This window comes from Paramormyrops kingsleyae, chromosome 3 (genome assembly GCF_048594095.1).
Source record: "Paramormyrops kingsleyae isolate MSU_618 chromosome 3, PKINGS_0.4, whole genome shotgun sequence".
NCBI classification, from domain to species: domain Eukaryota; kingdom Metazoa; phylum Chordata; class Actinopteri; order Osteoglossiformes; family Mormyridae; genus Paramormyrops; species Paramormyrops kingsleyae.
In genome coordinates this window covers 1,275,876-1,294,718 of record NC_132799.1, presented here as the reverse complement: position 1 = coordinate 1,294,718, position 18,843 = coordinate 1,275,876, and the positions used below count along the sequence as shown (strand labels likewise).

Below are 18,843 nucleotides of genomic sequence, written 5' to 3'. Positions count from 1 at the left end.
CTTCACAGCTGAGCGACATGTCTGTTCCTGACTGTGGTGTGGGATGAATGGGCTGCACTTGGTCGCCATCTAGTGAGTGTTCTGTATAAAGTCATGCTGTGATGAGTTAGTTCATGGGTAGGTGACCCTGATCCAGGAGTGCTGGTATCCAGCAGGTTTTGTATCCTACCTGATGAGTTGCTATCTGCCTGAGATCAGGTGTGGCTCACCAGAGACCAGGTAGGATGGAAAACCTGCTCTGGATGCTGACACTCCAGGATCAGGACTGCCTACCCGTGAGTTAGTGGATCAGTTCTGTACCGTTTGTTTGATTTCCTCCAACTCCCGTTTTCCATGGCTGTGTCTTCTCGATGGAAGCTGAGCTTCCACACTTCTGTGATACTGAGATGCGTGGTACCCCTACTGGTAGACCTACATATTTATCATTCACCTTATTTAACAACATAGGCTTAAAACGACGAGGAGAAAACTTGTATATCTTGATTAGATAATAGCCGTGTGTTAAATTTCAGGAGAGTCTGTCACATTAGTGGTGAAAAAGAAACTGTCAGAATGTTTTTTTTTTCATCTGTAACCTGTTCTGCTTCATTTTTAGTACTGAAATGAGATCGTGCAAATAAGAAGGATTTACAAAAAAGAATGAAGACTATTGAGGTGTTTCATAATGGAGATTTGGGTTTAGTTATGAAGTGCTCTGCCCATAATAATTCAGTGTTAAACTGACACAGTGCACCTGTTTATAATCAGAGACTCCCGTTTTGTGTACTTGGATGTGATTGGTCATGAGTGACAAATGGTCTTCCTGCGTGAGGTTGGGCCTGTGACGATGTCATTGTTTGGTGGCATGCAGGCGGGTGGGCCGACTCTCAGCAAACAGGATGGGGGGGGGGGGGGGGGGGGGGGGGCGTCCATCCTCGCCCTTTGTTCTCCTTGGCCCCTCCCCCTCATACAAGTCTGAGAGTGTCCGTTAATCTGTGAAGGCGAAATAATTTTTGACAGAAAAACATCAGTGACAGAAAGCGTCCGGAATGTACCGTGGCAGTTTCTTGCTGGATGTTTTTTAATGAAGGTACTGGTTAAACATACACCAGGGACACGGCGTTCCTAACTAAAGATTAACTTACTTTTAGTGCAGATATAATTTCATTTCCACCACTAACTGATATTATAGGGTGCCATTACTCAGTTTTAATTTTTCATCTTTACATGGAAGGTAATATTGCTTATAAGAAACAGGTCTTTAGCTTAATACAGGATTTGAATGGATGAATTCTGCTTGTCTGGGTTTTGGAAAGAGCCGCTTTATGGTGGATGTGGATTAATGCATGAGGCTGCATGTCGTTGCTGTGGCTGATTAAGGGGACCAGGGGAACTGATGTGTGGCTATTGGTCTGCTGCTATAAAATGGGGTGGGAGATACTTGGTGCTGAACTCGTCTGTACCTAGCATGCTAATAACAACAAATTAATGCAACACACAGACAATTGTGGTGCTTCTGGGAAAGAGAAGCTTAGAGGCACTGACCTGGCCAGAGGAGAAGCTTAGAGGCACTGATCTGGCCAGAGGAGAAGCTTAGAGGCACTGACCTGGCCAGAGGAGAGGCTTAGAGGTACTGACCTGGCCAGAGGAGAGGCTTAGAGGCACTGACCTGGCCAGAGGAGAAGCCTAGAGGCACTGACCTGGCCAGAGGAGAAGCTTAGAGGCACTGACCTGGCCAGAGGAGAAGCCTAGAGGCACTGACCTGGCCAGAGGAGAAGCCTAGAGGCACTGAGCTGGCCAAAAGAGAAGCTTAGAGGCACTGACCTGGCCAAAAGAGAAGCTTAGAGACACTGACCTGGCCAGAGGAGAAGCTTAAAGGCACTGACCAGGCTGGAGGAGAAGCTTAGAGGCACTGACCTGGCCAAAAGAGAAGCCTAGAGGCACCGACCTGGCCAGAGGAGAAGCCTAGAGGCACTGACCTGGCCAAAAGAGAAGCTTAGAGGCACTGACCTGGCCAGAGGAGAAGTTTAGAGGCACTGACCAGGCTGGAGGAGAAGCTTAGAGGCACTGACCTGAGCAGAAAAGTAATGCTGAAGCACTGATAAATAACTAATTTTTCATTCCCTAGTTGACATGTTTTCAGTTTGGGAGGAGCTATAGAAAAGCCACTGGCCCACCCTGGGAATGTGGGTTTGAAGCCACAGCTCAGTGGGACTCTGCAGCCTGTTTAGCAGAATGCAGATGTAACCTAATGGAGAGTGCAGTTCTTAGCGAGTCGAGGTTTGAATTGACCTCCGAGATGAGTGGCCTCCTTATATGCCTGTGTATAATTTGTCTGCTTACAGCTGCAGTTGAATGGTACGATTGTCTAATGGTTAATTTTTGTAATGTTACAGTTTTACAGAGTTAACACAAACACTGGACCACATACAAATGTAACAGAAGTGTTCATGTATAGTACAACCTCTATTGAAATTAACTGGCAAGAACAGCAGTGATTTATTGTCAGTAGCTGAATGTAAAAAATCTTTTAATTCCAAATAGTTTTTTGTGTAAAATATAAATGCTATTTCAAATTTATGCAAAAACTGACGATGTATCAGTGCCAGTTATTCTCATGGAAGATTATGATCCTGGATAGAAGTGACTCTGATCCGCGCAGATACGGACAAATCAGACGAACCTGGGTTTTTAATGGACTAGTTATAAGTTACCCGTGCTTTCCAGTGTTTCGGGCGATGCGAGCTGCGTATGTTCGCGGCGGTAACACTTGTTGCCGTGCGACCACATATCTGATTCAGCTGTACATTCAATACTGACCGGATTGCTTATATTTCAGATTTATGCAGGTGGCCACTTTGTATAAGTGCAGCTACCGCTATGGTCATAAAAAAGAAATCCAGACAGCCGAAATGATTCATCATTACGCGTTAGGTCCGCAGGGCATTAAAGGACTACCCTCCTGCGTCACCGGTTATTAGGGCTCGTCTCCTACCTGTGCGGCTACACCCGACCTGCCTTCATAGGTCTAACATGCCCGCCATGTCCGCCTTCCCGTGTTTTATCCAGCATCATCACTCATTTTACAATCATCCATGCGTTCTGAAAACGCGTCTGCAATTAACGCGTGTGATTTCATCTCTGTTTGTGTATGGTATGAAAAACGGGAGTAGCTAAAACTACAAGTAGCCTAACCATCGAAATCAGCACTTATTAATATCAAACGGCGTTTTTTTTATAGCAGTTGTATTGGATGCGAATTTTCACTGCCTCATGACAACATAAACATCAGCGCCCTTCGGCATCATAGGACTACCGATCGACAAAGGAGAACAGCACTTCTTGGAATTGCGATTGGATTTCCGATGCTAAAAAAAACAAGACAGACAGACACTGGATAGTCTGGGGGGAGGCGCGTACGAACCTCCTGAACAGAACCGCCGAGTCCAGTGCTGCTGCGCATTTTAAATCGGGTTTCTCTTGGCCGAAGCGCTCGCTTTCTCCGGGAGATTTGGCATCATCTGGAGCTAGCTGTCAGAAGGCAAAGCGCTGGTGTGGGAACATTAAATTGTCAGAAGGGTGTGGCTCTGCCGGGGGAGGCGGCATGACACATCGGCACGGTGCATCTGTCTAACCGGCAGCCGGAGCGCACCAGCCGCGGCGCACCACCATGTACACGGCGGTAAGTCTGGGTCCCGTCCTGCCGTGGGAGCCACATTCAATCGATCTCACCACCGGCTGCTTCTCGGGCTTCTTAGCATTTTATGTTGATCGCGGGTTATCGGGAGCTTGTTTGATTACAGGCCGTAGCCTTTAACTCATGTGCGTGGATTTTGGAGCTTTCCTCGCACCCTGGCGAGAATAAAGCCCCGGCACAAGCACGCATGACTGCCCCCATTCACTGGACTGTGTTGTCATATTTCTGGCGAGAGGGGAAATAGGCAGCAGCTTTTCCTTTCTATTGTCTCTGCAGAGCTCGGGCTCCGGGAACGCTTCCCTCCGCTGCTCCATGTCCTCATCTGCAGATTTCTCGGACGAGGATGATTACAGTTTCAAGTCGGGTTCGGCGTCGCCAGCGCCCGGGGACACGCTGCCCTGGAACCTGCCGAGACACGAGCGGTCCAAGAGGAAGATCCAGGGTGGATCGGTTCTGGATCCGGCCGAGAGAGCCGTACTCAGGATCGCCGGTGAGTGCCGACATTTCCCTGCTTTATAATAGGACGCATATTTTGTGTGAGATTGTTATTGGCAAAATGATTTTTGCCGTCGTTTTCCAGTTGTTATTTATGAAATCTTGATTTTTGGCGACATTACTGCTTGTTGTCTGGTTTTGGTTTTGACCAGAAAAAAATGTACTATTACTGAGAAGGTGGTCATTCGGAGCTTCGGGATGCTGTGGCTTATTGTGTAGCGTTTAAAGTAGTCGACTCGCTTGTGTTTATTGTGTTTAAAAAGTTAAATAGATAAATGAATGCCAACTGCGGTAAAGGATCCCTCGTTTAGATGGGACCGGTCGCACGGTCGGTTACATTTTATCTTTAATTTCCTGTTCAATTTAGCGGTGAACAGAAAGTGTGCAAAATGAAACGAATTTGCTGCAACTGTTAGCTAGTGACATCTGGAGGAACTTTTGGTTTGGTTTAATCAAATACACATAACATAACAGAAACAGACGATGTGGTGCTTTCAAACAAAGTATCGCTGAATAATAGAGGTGTGTGTCAGGTCGGTACCTGAAGTTTGACAGAAAGCCCACACTGGGACGTCGATCGTGCGCTTTTCTGACCAGGACCTTGTGTTCTTACGACAAATGTGTAGTTTTATTATAACGGAGAGTTGGTTTTATCGAATATGCGGTCATATTAGCATATAAGATAATAAAACGTAACCCTTATTATTGTGAAACGTGTGCTTTATGATGAGTCAGAACAGACTGTGGTAAACATCCACCTGAACTATATGACGTCAGGAATGCTTGTACGGATTTACTTTAAACTTTTTTCCCCACAACACAGTGAAACTATGGCGCATGTTTTTGAATTGTCACTATTCTGAAGGATAAACTGCGCTGCTTACAAATGAGCATAGCAAGTGATATATTTATATTTGAGTTGAAAATAAAATTAACCAGTGGGCAGGGTGTTTGCATGTGCACGGGGTGTGGGTGTTAAGGAAATGCCCGGTCATCCTGGATCCTGGTGACAGGGGAGCTGAGGTGGGCGGCGCTAGGACCTCCACGGAGCCCATGGTGACACATGTGGAGCCGCACAGGACTCAGACAGAAATGTCTCGGTGCATTTAAAATGTCCGGCTGCTAAGCACATGAGTCAAGCAAAAATGTCTCCGAGTCTCAACCTCAAGTGTGGCCGTTCATGTTGACTCAAGAAGTGCATGTTTGTCGCTGTAAATGTAAATATACGCACGTGTGCACTTACCATAGGCTATTAATATGAAACCGATATTTGTAATGGCATATACAGAATATAATAGGCTGGAAATCAGCATAACGCCCAGTGTTGTCGGCAAACAGTGGCCTATGTCCTACGGCGTCCTGCGATTTTAAAAAGAGGGGGGCTGTCGAGGTCTGTCGCTGGGCTACGGGGACGCGCAGTCGTGGTAACGCGCACCAGCGCTCAATATGGGATGGCATTCATCAGACCTCGAGACCGCCCCGCCCTTGCTGAAGCCCGGCGCGCGGCTGAGTTCTCCTAATGAAACCAGAGAGGAAGTCTCCACTGTTGGAGGCTGACGGCCGGGGCGGGCGTGGGGGGGGGGGGGGACAGAACGGGGCGTTTCCTTTAATAGCAGCGTCCCTCCGCTGCGCAGACCCGAGCCTCCTCGAGTCCTTGTCCCGAAGCCGGCGTGCCCTACCCGCCGCCCTGGTATGGCTCACTTCATACCGGCCGCCGCCTTCATGCTGGCGGACGAGAGGGACTACCTGCAGGCGTACGAGGACGTGCTGGAACGCTATAAAGGTACGATGTGGGCTTTTCCCGGAGCTGGCTCGGCTGTACAGGGCGTGCGTGGCTAGGAGCAGTATAATAAGGTTATTCCCGAAGCCCCGTTATTACTAGTCATGCTTTTCAGTGAGAGCTGCACGGGCGCCTCCCAATCTCACTTTGACAGGACAGATTGCTGTCAAAAGTAATAATACTTTAAGAAGCCTTTTCTGAATCATTAACCTATGATTACTAGTGATTGTTTCTCTCGGGGCTTAATATTTCATATTTACGGTATTTTAGCAATAGTCTTATTTAGACAGCCTGTTCAGAGACTTTTTTTTCTATTTTTTGTCTTTCGGGAAAAATCGCGGAATCTCAAATGAATTAACAAGGAGCAACCGGCTGTGGTTTTGATTTTCAGAGAGTCCGGTGTGCCATTGAGGTTCGACATTAAAAACGGTATCTGCTGAAATGTTACGGTCGGGCTTTGTCTCTGGTAAACTGACCCTTAGATTTGGTCGGCCGCCTACCAGCCCACAGTTACTGGAAAGCTGCTAAAGACATTAGTATCTCTTGTCATCCATTCACTCTGAAGCTTTCCGTTAGACTAACATGACGTCACCCTCGATCACACACTGGCTGCGCAAGGTCCAATGGAATCTCCAGAGGTGATTTTAGGCCCTGGTTTAACTCGCCCGGCGGGTGCCAGGCGTTCTTTGCTGATGTTTCGGCTGTGGGAATCCCACCACACCAGGTTCCACACATGACCAGTGGTCCCAGCTTCCCACAGCGCCCCTAACTGGTTTCTGGTCCAGGCTCCGCTACATTTCTCAGCTGTTGATGGTGTAACTTGTTAATCTATCACCAGTGCCAAAGTTCAGCTTCCAGGACTCAAATCTAATGGAACAATGTGATGTAGTGCCATGGAATGTGATCACAGGAGTCGCTGAGTGCAGCAGCATTTCTCCTGCGCCTGTGGTACCTTTATGCTCCCTGGAAAGACCCTGTTACATCTGTGACTTATAAACACACGGCCATGTATGACTTCTTGAAGAATAACTTATTAAACCTTGTAGTTAAGTGAATCGCACCTCGTCTTGCCGTGGGGACGTTTGTGGGGTGGCCTGTAAGCTCCTTGCTAATAACATAAAGAGTGTGGGGGGGGGGGGGGGGTATCACATGAGTGGAAAAATGGATTGTTAAGACAGGAGATTCAGTCGGCAAAAATAAATCCCGTGTTTGGGCAAATATGCTGCGTTTCCACACGCCGGTGCTGGGCAAGAAGCATCTGCTTATGCTGGGCTGCATCCCGCGTGACGGGATGAATTCCTGTCTCTTGGTGGGGGGGGTGTCATTCCTGGCAGGACTGTACGGCGTTTCCCTGCATACACCGGGGACTTTCCTTTGCCCAGTGTCACCTAGGAGAGCCCTGTGTGATTTTGTTATTTACACTTATTTCACTACATTGGAGGATCAAGATCTTTTACAAAAGGACCCTGGTCAAAATGGTGGCATATCAGCAGGAAACACAATGATAAACGGAGACAGCAAAGCATGCAATGAAACAAGCAACACAGCGTTAGAAACCAATTACTTGAACCTAATTCAAGTTTTAAAACCCTTAACAACCCGTAACACAGCCAACGTGACAGGTGCGTTTCCATTTAAGTCCATGCAGCTGGAGCCGTTAGCATGAAGGCACCTTCGCCAAGCGTGGTGCAGACTTTGGGAACGAGGAGATGCAAACAGTCACTAGAGCGCATGGAATAGGTACCCATGTCGGAAAGGTGATCTCTGAAGAGCAGGTCCTCTGCGGCCGCACCCTCATCTGGAAGCAAGTGTGTGTGTGTGTGTGTGTGCGGACAGAGAGGAAGAGCACATGGCAGCGATTACCTTTCGTGTGAATGAGTCCTGAAAACAGCAACAAGAAACACATCGTAGTTTAGAAGAGGGGTGAGCGAAGGCGTAAACAATATGCTGAATCATAGCAATGGCCGTGCGGTATGGTGGGGGGGGGGTGGAGCTGGGAAAGGCTGCTCCTCACTGGGCGGTCTCGTTTCAGCCGGCGTCACAGATCGATAGGTCCATCCATCCATCGATCGATGGGTGTCACTCTGTGCGTGTTTTAAGAACAATAAGGCCTGAGGGTTAGTCTCCATTTATTTTTATCGTTTAAGTGAAGTGTGTGTGTGCGTGTGTGTGTGTGTGTGTGTGTGTGTGTGTCTGTGTGTGTGTGTGCGTGTGTGTGTGTGTGTGTCTCCTGTAAAAGGCGCCTTTCTCTGAAGCTTCAGACTGCGAGGCGCTGCAGTAACCATGTGTCCCGCAGGACACTGAACATCAGCTTTCCCTCGTGTGACCCCCGTCCCCTCCTCCCCCATACAAGTTGTTCTGGATCAGCAGACAGACCAGTGTGTGTCTTACCAGTCAGCACTGGTCTTTCAAAAATAATACCTGGAAGCTTGCTGCCAAGTTCGTGGGCCTTCCTGCAAAATGGCCGCTCCTCTCTTAATCTGTCATGTCAAAATTGATGTTTTGGGTCACAAAAAGCGGACCTTCATTCCAGTGCATTTTAGGGGGTCATGTCAGTATTTGCTGTATAAAATTCTTTTTCGGTGTCCGATTGTTTTGGAAAGCTGCTGTTTGCCTGAGATGTTGACAGGAAATGTACTGGAATATTTCTGCATCTGTGGGAAGCGTCCTTCAGCTGGTTCGTCGCTGTGAGACGGACAGTGGGTACGTTTAAGCGGTAGGGGACTGCAGACTGTGTCAGAGCTGTTTCTCGGAAGTTCTGGGAGCCTGTGTTTGGGCACCTGAATTTTAGGCGTGACTTTGCTGAAATGGCCAGTTAACCAGTGTTCACATTCTTCTGAAGGTCTTGTGAAGGTGTGCACTCCATCACCACTGAATGGAGACTTACTTCTGCAGAGCTAATGAGTTTTTATTTAGTCTGGAATGATGAATATATAATAGAAAATTCAACACATCCTCACCTGAGGCCCATGTTCGCAGTAGTTTATTTCCTATGTGTTCTGTCATGGAGCAGATAAAGGCAGTTAAAACATGTGATAAATAGCAGTTATCAAACATTTAGCTGCTAGAGCATTCCTGAAACGCTTGGCTGTGTGAATCAGAGACTCAGACAGTGGGACAGCTGTTCTCCAACAAAGCAGCCTGTTCTCACAGTATCCCACCAACACTGCTGTGTTTCCATCGTTTACTTCCAGTCTTAATGCTTGTTAGGAGAGGCGAATGTTTGGCAGGATGGCTGCTGTTAAACAGGGTTTCTCCTAGTGATTGTTCACTAGCAGGCTTATACTGGTGTCTGTTAACCAGCGGGTTTGTGCGGCCGTCCGTTAACCAGCGGGTTTGTGCGGCCGTCTTTTAACCAGCGGGCTTGTGCGGCCGTCCGTTAACCAGCGGGTTTGTGCGGCTCTCCGTTAACCAGCGGGTTTGTTCTTCCGTCCGTTAACCAGGGGGTTTGTGCGGCCGTCTGTTAACCAGCGGGTTTGTGTGGCCATCCGTTAACCAGCGGGCTTGTGCGTGTAATTGCTGGCTCTTTCTGCTCGGATCAGTTCAATCCACGTGATGCAGAGTTGCTCTCGGGACGGCTGTGGCGGGTTTTGGCGTCAGTGTGTTGACATTGCTGGTGATATGCGATATCCTGCATGGGGTGGTTGAGTGTGCAGGTCATCAGTATGAGGGAGGAGGGTGGGGGGGAGGGTGGGGGGCTCCTGTGCCTTGTCACCGCTGTTATGCATCCATCATACTCCTTCTCCAAGTTCACCATCTTGATTTGTCAGAAAGTGCTTCTCTGTTTAAACTCCTCCCCCAGAGTGAAGGACTCACAGACTGCCTTGGGGGGGGGGGAGGGTCCCATTTTTATCCCTGTGATATCTTGGTCATAATTCATCACAGACAGTAATGTGATTGGCTGGGGGGGGGGGGCTGTGTGTTCCTGAGCAGAAATGTAGGCCATGAGGGACTGGGAGGGACCGCCCCATGCCTTTTGACGTGTCTCCCCCACTGCGCGCCGGCACTGGCTGGATAGCCAATCACGACAGGAGTAGAGGCTGAGCCTCTGGCGTGAGGCTGCTGCCGTCCGTCCGGGCCCCTGCGGCCCCCAGGCTTGGCGGCGTGACCTCTCAGGGGCCCCCATCTCAGGGGCCTCCATGTCAGGAGCCCTCATCTGGGCGGCTTTGTGGGAGTATGAGATTTATGGGCAGTGGGTGTGGCCGTGTGTGGGAGCGAGCTGGCCCGTATTCTCTCGCTGCCTTGATAGATCGCCCACTCCACGGTGCTGTCAGGAACCTTTGCTTTAGAGCTGGAGAAGCTCCACAGTCCTATTGATCGGCTGCTTATTGTTTTTCTATGATCCCTTCCGGAATGTTCTTTTTCTAGGTCAGTGCCCTTTGTCCTCGGTACTTGGATCTGCTTGATACTCACCAAACTCTGCGTGATGCGGGGAACCTTCTGTTATCCTTTCCTGCCTGTCAAATGGCCTCCTTCTCGGCATCACAGCCCTTGGTGGGGGGGGGTCCTGTACTTTACCTGGGTCCCCTCCTGGCCTGGGAGCAGCCCCCTCTCCCAGTCGGCCCCGCTGTAAACCTTACTGGGGGCCATGGAATAGAGCAGGATGGTGCAGTGCCCCCCACGTGTCTGCCTGAACGGTGCCTTGTTGGGGGGGGCTCATTAGCATTTTGAGAGATTTCTTTCTTGTGGACTTCCTCTGATTTCCATGCCAGGGTTTGTGCGAAGGGACACAGAGCCACGTCCTTAGATCTTTAAACGCTGTATTTGTTACTATTTGCGCTTTTAATATATTTTTTGTTTTTTTCTCAGTTGAATTTCATATAAAAGCAATGTCAGCATTTTTTCTTATTTAGAAAATGTATTTTTAAACATTGATTTTTTTTTCTGTCCCCTGAATTAGTTGTTCACTGGATTTAAAGTCGGTGGCCTTTTCAGTTAGTTATCTCGCTTTCAGTTATCTCGCTTTCAGTTATCGCAGGTACAGTTATCTCAACACAGTCTCCTAGGTCTTACAATGAGGAATATTCTGTCCATGACTCAAATTCTGTCCCTCTGTCACCATTATGGATCTTCTTCGCTCCATCTCCATCCCGTTTCTTGAGTTCTGACTGAGCTAGGTTTGGGCCTTGGATCAGCTTGTGATTCTCACTGCCCCAGGAGACAGAGCGAGACAGTTCCCACGGATGCCTTTATGGAGGTGGAGTGTGGCACAGCCGGCTGGGACGCTGTGCCTGTGATCAGTAGGTCACTGGGTCAAATGACAAAGCTGGCAGAGTGATGTCACTGTTGGGCGCTTAAGCAAGACCCTTAACCCCCAATTGTTCCAGGGTCTGGGTGGCCTGAAATAAATAAATTGTCATTGGCAAACCGTTATGTTTCTCTGCAGGCAAGTAGCTCCAGGGCTTGGAAACCCCATAGTCAGCTTCTGCCTTGGCGGGCGATGAGATGCTGTTCTAATCTAACAGTCTGTTCCAGGAGCGGCTCCATCCCGCGGCAGTTCTAGTCATGTGACATGACACCAGCCCACTGAGCACCTTGAACCCAAACCACGGACTGGCCCTCAGGCTTGCCGCAGCGGAGCCGGCACCGGTGCGTTTGCGTGTTTCTTAATCTGTGGCGAGTACATTCCCGGGAGCAGCTTTGCGAGGTTTAATCATTTGCCGGTGGCGTCCGTGTGGTTCTATAAATGCATTATAGCCGTTTAATGTCTGTAGTTTAGTGACTAACTGCTGTTAACTGCAGAGACCTGCTGTATAATCTCAGATACCGAGCATTTTACCCCAGTAGCATGGCGGCATATGACGGGAATTCTGGGAAGGGGAACATTATTGGCTGAAAGGTTACAGGAAAAGAGATGCTGTTAGAGCCTCCAGTGAAGAGATGGCAGCCGCGGGTGAAAGTGTGGATGAAGCAGCTGGACAGGCTCTGCTTCCTCCCTGGATTTTGCGTGTTTGAACCGTGACGTCTCCTGCGTGCAGGTGGCTGTCACAGGCTAGAGATGGCAGTCAGGTGATCCCGCCCATCCCTGCAGGGGGCGCTGTCATTATTAATGTCCTGAAACTGGAGCCGGAAGTAGCAGTTTCAGCAGAAGAATGTGAGCTTCAGACTGGAGGGTATTTCATGATGGATTCTGTTCTATTCAGGCAAAAGGATATTTAGTGAATGATATCACCTCCTTAACTAGTGAAGATGGACCGTGTTGTGTTGTTCATTCTGTCCGGGGGGGGGGGGGGGGGGTCTTACATTGCACACTGATGCTGTGCCACTAATCTACTAATGTGTGTGTGTGTGTGTGTGTGTGTGTGTGTGTGTGTGTGTGTGTATATATATATATATATATATATATATATATATATATATATATATATATACATGCTAAAATGTGGTTTAAATGTGTCTGAAATCATAATTAACCAATTGTATGCTTCCTGCCTCATATGGAATTGTATGAGACAGATTCCGTTGTACTTGAAATTATGGGCCATAATTTGTTAATTACTCATATTTAAACATTGCTGACTAATGGGAATAATCATTTGATTTGCCAGAGGCAGTGTTTAATTAAACATTATTATATATTATTATTCAATATTTTTAAACTGGCCTCCACCAGTCTGGAGTGCTTGCAGTGTGGATGTCATCACCTACATTTGGAGCCGGAGGTCCTGGATGGGTCACCAAGGGGGGGTCTTGTTTCCAAGAGGCATTCGCACACACTTACGCTGGTTGTGTCTCACTCTATACTATAAAAGCTCTGAAACACATGAGACTATACATACGCCCTGCCCGTGAATGAGAATGCGTTTGATAAAGTTTTGGGGCCCAACAAAACACACCCCCACCCCCTCAAGTCAAGGTGGCTGTTTCTGACAGTCTGTGTGTGTGGAGTCAGTTGTCAGGCTGGTACTGGCACAGTACCTGTGCTGGCTGTGCAGTCTGCACTGGCTGTACTGAACTGTCTATACTGTCTGAACTGCACTGACGCTACTGGCTCTACTATCTGTACCAGCTGTACTTACTATACTGTCTGTACTGGCTATACTCTCTCTACTGTACTGGCTATACCGGCTGTACTGGCTGTACTGGCTGTATTTGCTATACTGTCTGTACTGGCTGTACTCTCTCTACTGTACTGGCTATACTGGCTCTACTGTCTGTACTGGCTGTATTTGCTATACTGTCTGTACTGGCTGTACTCTCTCTGCTGTACTGGCTGTACTGGCTGTATTTGTCATACTGTCTGTACTGGCTGTACTTACTATACTGTCTGTACTGGCTATACTCTCTCTACTGTACTGGCTATACCGGCTGTACTGGCTGTATTTGCTGTACTGTCTGTACTGGCTGTACTCTCTCTACTGTACTGGCTGTACTGGCTCTACTGTCTGTACTGGCTGTATTTGCTATACTGTCTGTACTGGCTGTACTCTCTCTGCTGTACTGGCTGTGCTATGCTGTGTGTGCATGTGTGTTTGTGTGCGTGTGCATGCATGTGCGTGTGTGTGTCACTTCCTGTCCCAAAAGCACATCATAGTTCCTTTATAAGAGTTAAAAGTAGAAATGTTGTGATGAAAGGGTGGGATCGCTGACCATTTCCATTTTTTTAAGCATCTCTGCATAGCCGCGTAGCATTAATGTCCACATCCTGGCTTGTTGGTCTCCACCAGGCTTTATCCCGACAGGCCTGGGAAGTGTCCCTCGGCCGGGTGACGTCCGCGGAGCGCAGTGGTCGGACAGCAGTCGGCTTTGTGCTCCCCTTGCGCTCTGTGTCTCAGCCCCCTCTCCCGATGCCTCTGTCCCTCCCGGCTCCACAAAGCGCTGTTGTTCCTGCCGCGTCTGCATCTCCGTGGGCCACCCGCGCTGTGCCGTTAGGCGGGTGGGGCAGTGAATCTGATGCGGGTGCGGCTGGAAAACCGATTACGGGCGGCACTGTTCATCCTGGGGAGTGGGTGGGTGAGGGGGTTGGGCATCTCCGGGGAGGCAGGGGTCGGCCAAAACCCGACACGGACCCCTGTAAGGCCGGCAGGGCCCCATGAGTGAGGGTCTTCTCCTGGCAGATGGCTGACACTGGCGGGGGGTCAGAGCTCCACCAGGCAAGGATTCAGAGAGGAGTGAGAATGCCACCAGGAATCACAGCGCTGGAGGGACGGAGCGTCACGAAGACAGACGTCCGCCGTCCATGGCTCTGACTGCCCAGCCTGCTGTGTTTGAGGTCTAATGCACTCAGAGTTGAGTGTTCCAGTCCCCGCAACCTTGGATCACTCTAGTAGAGAGGAAGTAAATAGATCAGAAGTAAAACCTGTTTAACAGAGTTTAGGCTGCTCACACGGTTTAAACCAGTTTCCGTGGGGAGATATCGTCTGAAATAGTGTGTGGCCTGGAGACTGGGAGTTTCTGTTTGCTGGGGTGTCCGTTTGCCTTGTGGTGAACAACTTTCAGTGATGTGGGGAATTTGCAGCGTGAAGCTGTTTTGAGATTAGTGCTGGTGACTGGCTCCTGGTAACTGCACACCAGAATGGAAGTGTTTTCCCCTAACGCAGCTACTGTGTTGAGGTGTTGATATTTTTCACCGTGACATTGATCCAGGGCCTGCAGGATTTTTAAGCAGTCACATGACAGGCTGCATTTTATGGAGGTGGGGGGCTCTGTCTGCAGGACTTGCTGAGTATCTGCAGATGGCGCCCACTACTGGCTGCTGGCTAAACTTAAATCCCCGGTTTAATCATGGTACCAAAATAAACCCAGTTAGGGTGTCAGAGATGAGTGTGTTTGCTGACCTCGCAAAACACCCCAGTGACTCCTCAGGGGTGCCAGACGTTATGAGCAGCGCCCGGCCCTTTAAATAACCCCACAGCATATGACTGCTGTAAAGATGAATATTTGACACGAACAGGTTAATCGCTCATCAAGGCGTCAGTGCAGGCCGCTGCTGAGGTTTACAAGTTTATTTAACAGTGTTATTTTTAAAGCGTGTGTCAGCCCCTGCAACCCAAGTCACTCAAGTGACACTTGATCGGTGAAGGTGCATGGGGACAGGTGATGGTGGCGAGCATTTGGGCTGGGGGTGGGTCTGGGTGTGTTTGGGGGCGGAGTCAGAGTGTGGGTGTGTTTGGGGGGCGGAGTCAGAGTGTGGGTGTGTTTGGGGGGTGGGGCCAGGGTGTGGGTGTGTTTGGGGGTGGGGTGTGTGTGTGTTTGGGGGTGGGGCCAGGGTGTGTGTGTGTTTGGGGGTGGGGCCAGGGTGTGGGTGTGTTTGGGGGGTGGGGCCAGGGTGTGGGTGTGTTTGGGGGTGGGGTGTGGGTGTGTTTGGGGGTGGGGCCAGGGTGTGGGTGTGTTTGGGGGTGGGGTTAGGGTGTGGGTGTGTTTGGGGCGGAATGTGGGTGTGTTTGGGGGTGGGGCCAGGGTGTGGGTGTGTTTGGGGCGGAATGTGGGTGTGTTTGGGGGCGGGGTGTGGGTGTGTTTGGGGGTGGGGCCAGGGTGTGTGGGTGTGTTTGGGGGCGGGGTTAGGGTGTGTGCCTTTGAGGGGGTGTTGTGTGCTTTTGAGGTTTATCTGTATGTAGGTCAGCATTTTAGCCCCATCGGCAAGAGTTTAGAGGTGAAGGGTGAGGGAAAGATGTATCGCCATGGTAACCCAGATGAGGTCATAGTGTGACCCTCTGAAATTTCCCTCCCCCTAACATTGCCTTTGGCCATTGGCTGGTTCTGCTTCACAGCAGTCCAGCCCCCCCGGAAGGATTGGATGTTGTGAAAACCTCAGCCGCCGGTGACTGTGTAATGTGTTTCCAGTACTTGAGGGAATAAGATTTTTCCAATCTCACCATCAGCAGTGCATGTTCTCTCTTAGGGAGAGGGGCATGATGGGGAGGATGGGGCTGCTCTTGGGGGCATGATGGGGAGGATGGGGCTGCTCTTGGGGGTTTGACCCCTCTGCATTTGTCCTGATAATAGTCCTGGTGATTATCCCACCAACCCGCCGTATCGATGCAGAGATGCCTGCCCACGTCTGTCACTCTTGTGCCGAGCGTGATGTTTACAGTCCCTCCCCGAGTGTGATAAACATCCCCCCCACCCATGCCTCATGTGCTGTCATCAATGAGCCTACTGTAATACTGATATCGGGAGGGGGGGCACTCTGCTCTCATGGGGGATTTGTAAGGAAGCGTGGGAAATCTCCCGTTCTGCGGCTTCTGTTCTTTGGGGGAGCCCTCAACATGGTCTGCTGCCCCCCCCCCCCCCACTCCTGTGTGTCACTCCTGGGACACACAGCTCCCGTGACAAAGAGCAGAGCCGCACGCGGTAGCATTAGGAATGCGAGTCGTCTGTTTCCAGGCCGCAGCCTTTCCGCCCTCCTCCCTCCCCTCGGCTTTCTGCCTGTGCCGGTCTCCTGGACACACCTGGCATCGTCACGCGGAGGTCGGGGGGTGGGGCTTCGAGGCGGCCGGGACATGATGGATCCACTGATCGCTCAGCACGCCCATAAAATTGACCCAAAATTCGACACAGGATCCTGCGGTATTTGGCATCATGCTGGTAAGGGATTAATATCACTTTACAAAGCCTCTGGATAGGGCTCCTAACCTCCCCCCACTGGCTCTCGGCAGGTGGCCAGAGGCCTGCTTCCTTCAAAGGGGGTGTCAGCCCTCTGTCTTGCCCTGGATTGGGCTGTGGGGGGGGGGGTCCCTACAGTGAATTTGTCCAGAGATAATGCCTGACACTCTGTACAGGAGCAACGAGCCTTAACTACAGGACATGAAGAGGGTCTCATGGAGAGAGAACCGAAGCGCCTGTTGGTTTGCGTTTGGGTTTCTCCTCATCAGTTGCCCCGTCTCCTGCGCTGTACAGGACTGTCATAACTGATCTTAAATGCCTTAAGCATCCTTTGTGGCCATTTTTATTCGTAGTTCCCATGAGCCCGTCGGCAGGCTAACGCTAACAGGAAGGCTAACGGTAACGCTAATGGCGCTTTTCCACTGCATAGTACGGCACGACACGGTTCAGTTCAGCTCACTTTTGGGGGGTTTTCCACTGGGAACAGTACCTGGTACCTGGTCCTTTTTTTAGTACCACCTCAGCCGAGGTTCCAAGCGCGCCGAACCGTTACCAAAACGTGACGTGTAAACTCTACTGGTCACTGATTGGCCGGAGAAAATCGTCATTACTGCGTCACTGAACTTGCGACACGAGACACAACAGACCCGCTAGATTTTTAGCACAGCCAGCGAAGGTTCGGACGCACCATTTTGTTTTAACTAAAAATGGTCTTGCTGTTAAAAACATCCACATGCCGAAAATGAAGAACACCATTCCGTCGATATGCTCCATTGTTGTGTGTTTGTTTGTGGCGCATTTACGATGATGTCACGGCAATAGAGGCGGCGCAACTAAAACGACACGTGAATAATCCCGCCCACTCTAAAGCGGCACTAAACTGCAGTCGAAATGCAAACTGAGCCAAACCAAGGTGAGCTGTACTGAACCGTGCTGTGCCGTACTATGCAGTGGAAAAGCGCCATAACAGTTTCCGACAGGGCCTCCTTGTGACACTGTCTCCTGGGCTTCTCCCCTCCCCCACTGATCCGGTCGTGATCCCACAACATGGCAAAGGAACAGGGACATGGACTTTATGGGACAGTTGCAGCCTCTAGGCTCTGGAATAAATCAAGCATTGTCCTGTCTGGCATAGCCTGATCCCCATGGTCAGCTGTCAATCTCACACGCGTCTTAGGCATTCCAGAGATTACAGCCACCCCCCCCAAACGTGCCTCTAACAGGTGGCATGATGCTCAACACACCGGTGTGTTCCTCCAGGGTATCTGGTGATCTGAAAACCAGGACATCCCCAAAATCCCCCCAATACCCTTAAAGCCACCCCCTTGTAGCAGGGCAGTGTAAGTACAGCAAGCTTCTGACACTGTGTGACTCAGCAGGTTTGCTCTCTGCGCTTGGAATCGGAAGGTCACACGTTCGAATCCCTTGCTCAGTCCTATCACTTTTGGACCCTTGAGCAAGACCCTTACCCCCCCCCCCCCCAAAATGCCCCAGGGACACCAGATAAGTGGTGAATAATGCTTCATGTCATTTCATTTCATGTGAAAAGTTTTCTTCCAGGTTCCTATTTATGGTGATATTTGGTGCTGCATACATTTGGCACCTTGGACAGAACTGCCTTGTTCCTTTGTGTAGCCAGCCATTAAAAGACATGCTGCTACATTTCTTGCACTTTTATTTTCTCTTTCTTTCTAAGGAATTTAAAAAATCACGTGACACATAGTCAGGTGAAGCCTGACGTGACGTATCTCAGAGTCCATCTTCTGTCTGTCTCAGCAGCTTACTGGGAATTTTATTGATCTGCTTTACTGTGCCAGCAGCTTGATAAGCACTCAGGATTAAAATCCACTCTCCCTCAGCAACGTGTCATAATTATCCATCTTCTTAAAACAATTATCACTTGCCTTAAGGAAGAAAATGCATGTGAAGGAAGTAACTGTTTCCCTGGTCTTATAAAGCTCGCTCATAACCCGAAGATTGTTGGTTCCGGAACGTGCCGTCTCATGGTACAGCGTGCCTCCGGAACGTGCCGTCTCATGGTACAGCGTGCCTCCGGAACGTGCCGTCTCATGGTACAGCGTGCCTCCGGAACGTGCCGTCTCATGGTACAGCGTGCCTCCGGACGGTGCGGTGGTCTGTGCACCAGGTGATTTAAAGACCCACAAGTCCCCACAAGTGTGAGATGAAGCAGTGTGTGTCTGCTGCTGAGGACAGGGGGAGGACAGGTCTCTGACGTCCGCCTTCATGTGGGCTCTGTTGGCCTCTCAGTGGTTCTGCACTCAGCACATGGTTTTCAGAATGAGGTGAGTTAGAGCCAAATCGATGAATGAAGCGGCCGGGAAGGGGG

At 49.9% G+C, this 18,843-nt stretch overlaps 1 protein-coding gene across 8 annotated transcripts in view; it reads left to right on the top strand.

Moving 5' to 3' along the window:
- dst (dystonin) overlaps positions 1 to 18,843 on the top strand; it is a 134,870-nt gene that overhangs the window by 9,316 nt on the left and 106,711 nt on the right. For 6 of the 8 annotated variants that reach the window (XM_072709348.1, XM_072709346.1, XM_072709340.1 and 3 more), the window contains exon 4: positions 3,953 to 4,166. In XM_072709348.1, the coding sequence (XP_072565449.1) occupies positions 3,953 to 4,166 (214 nt within the window). Of the gene's footprint in view, positions 1 to 3,504; positions 3,662 to 3,952; positions 4,167 to 5,795; positions 5,955 to 18,843 lie in introns of those variants that run through there. The other 2 variants (XM_072709341.1, XM_072709342.1) reach the window with 2 other exon arrangements.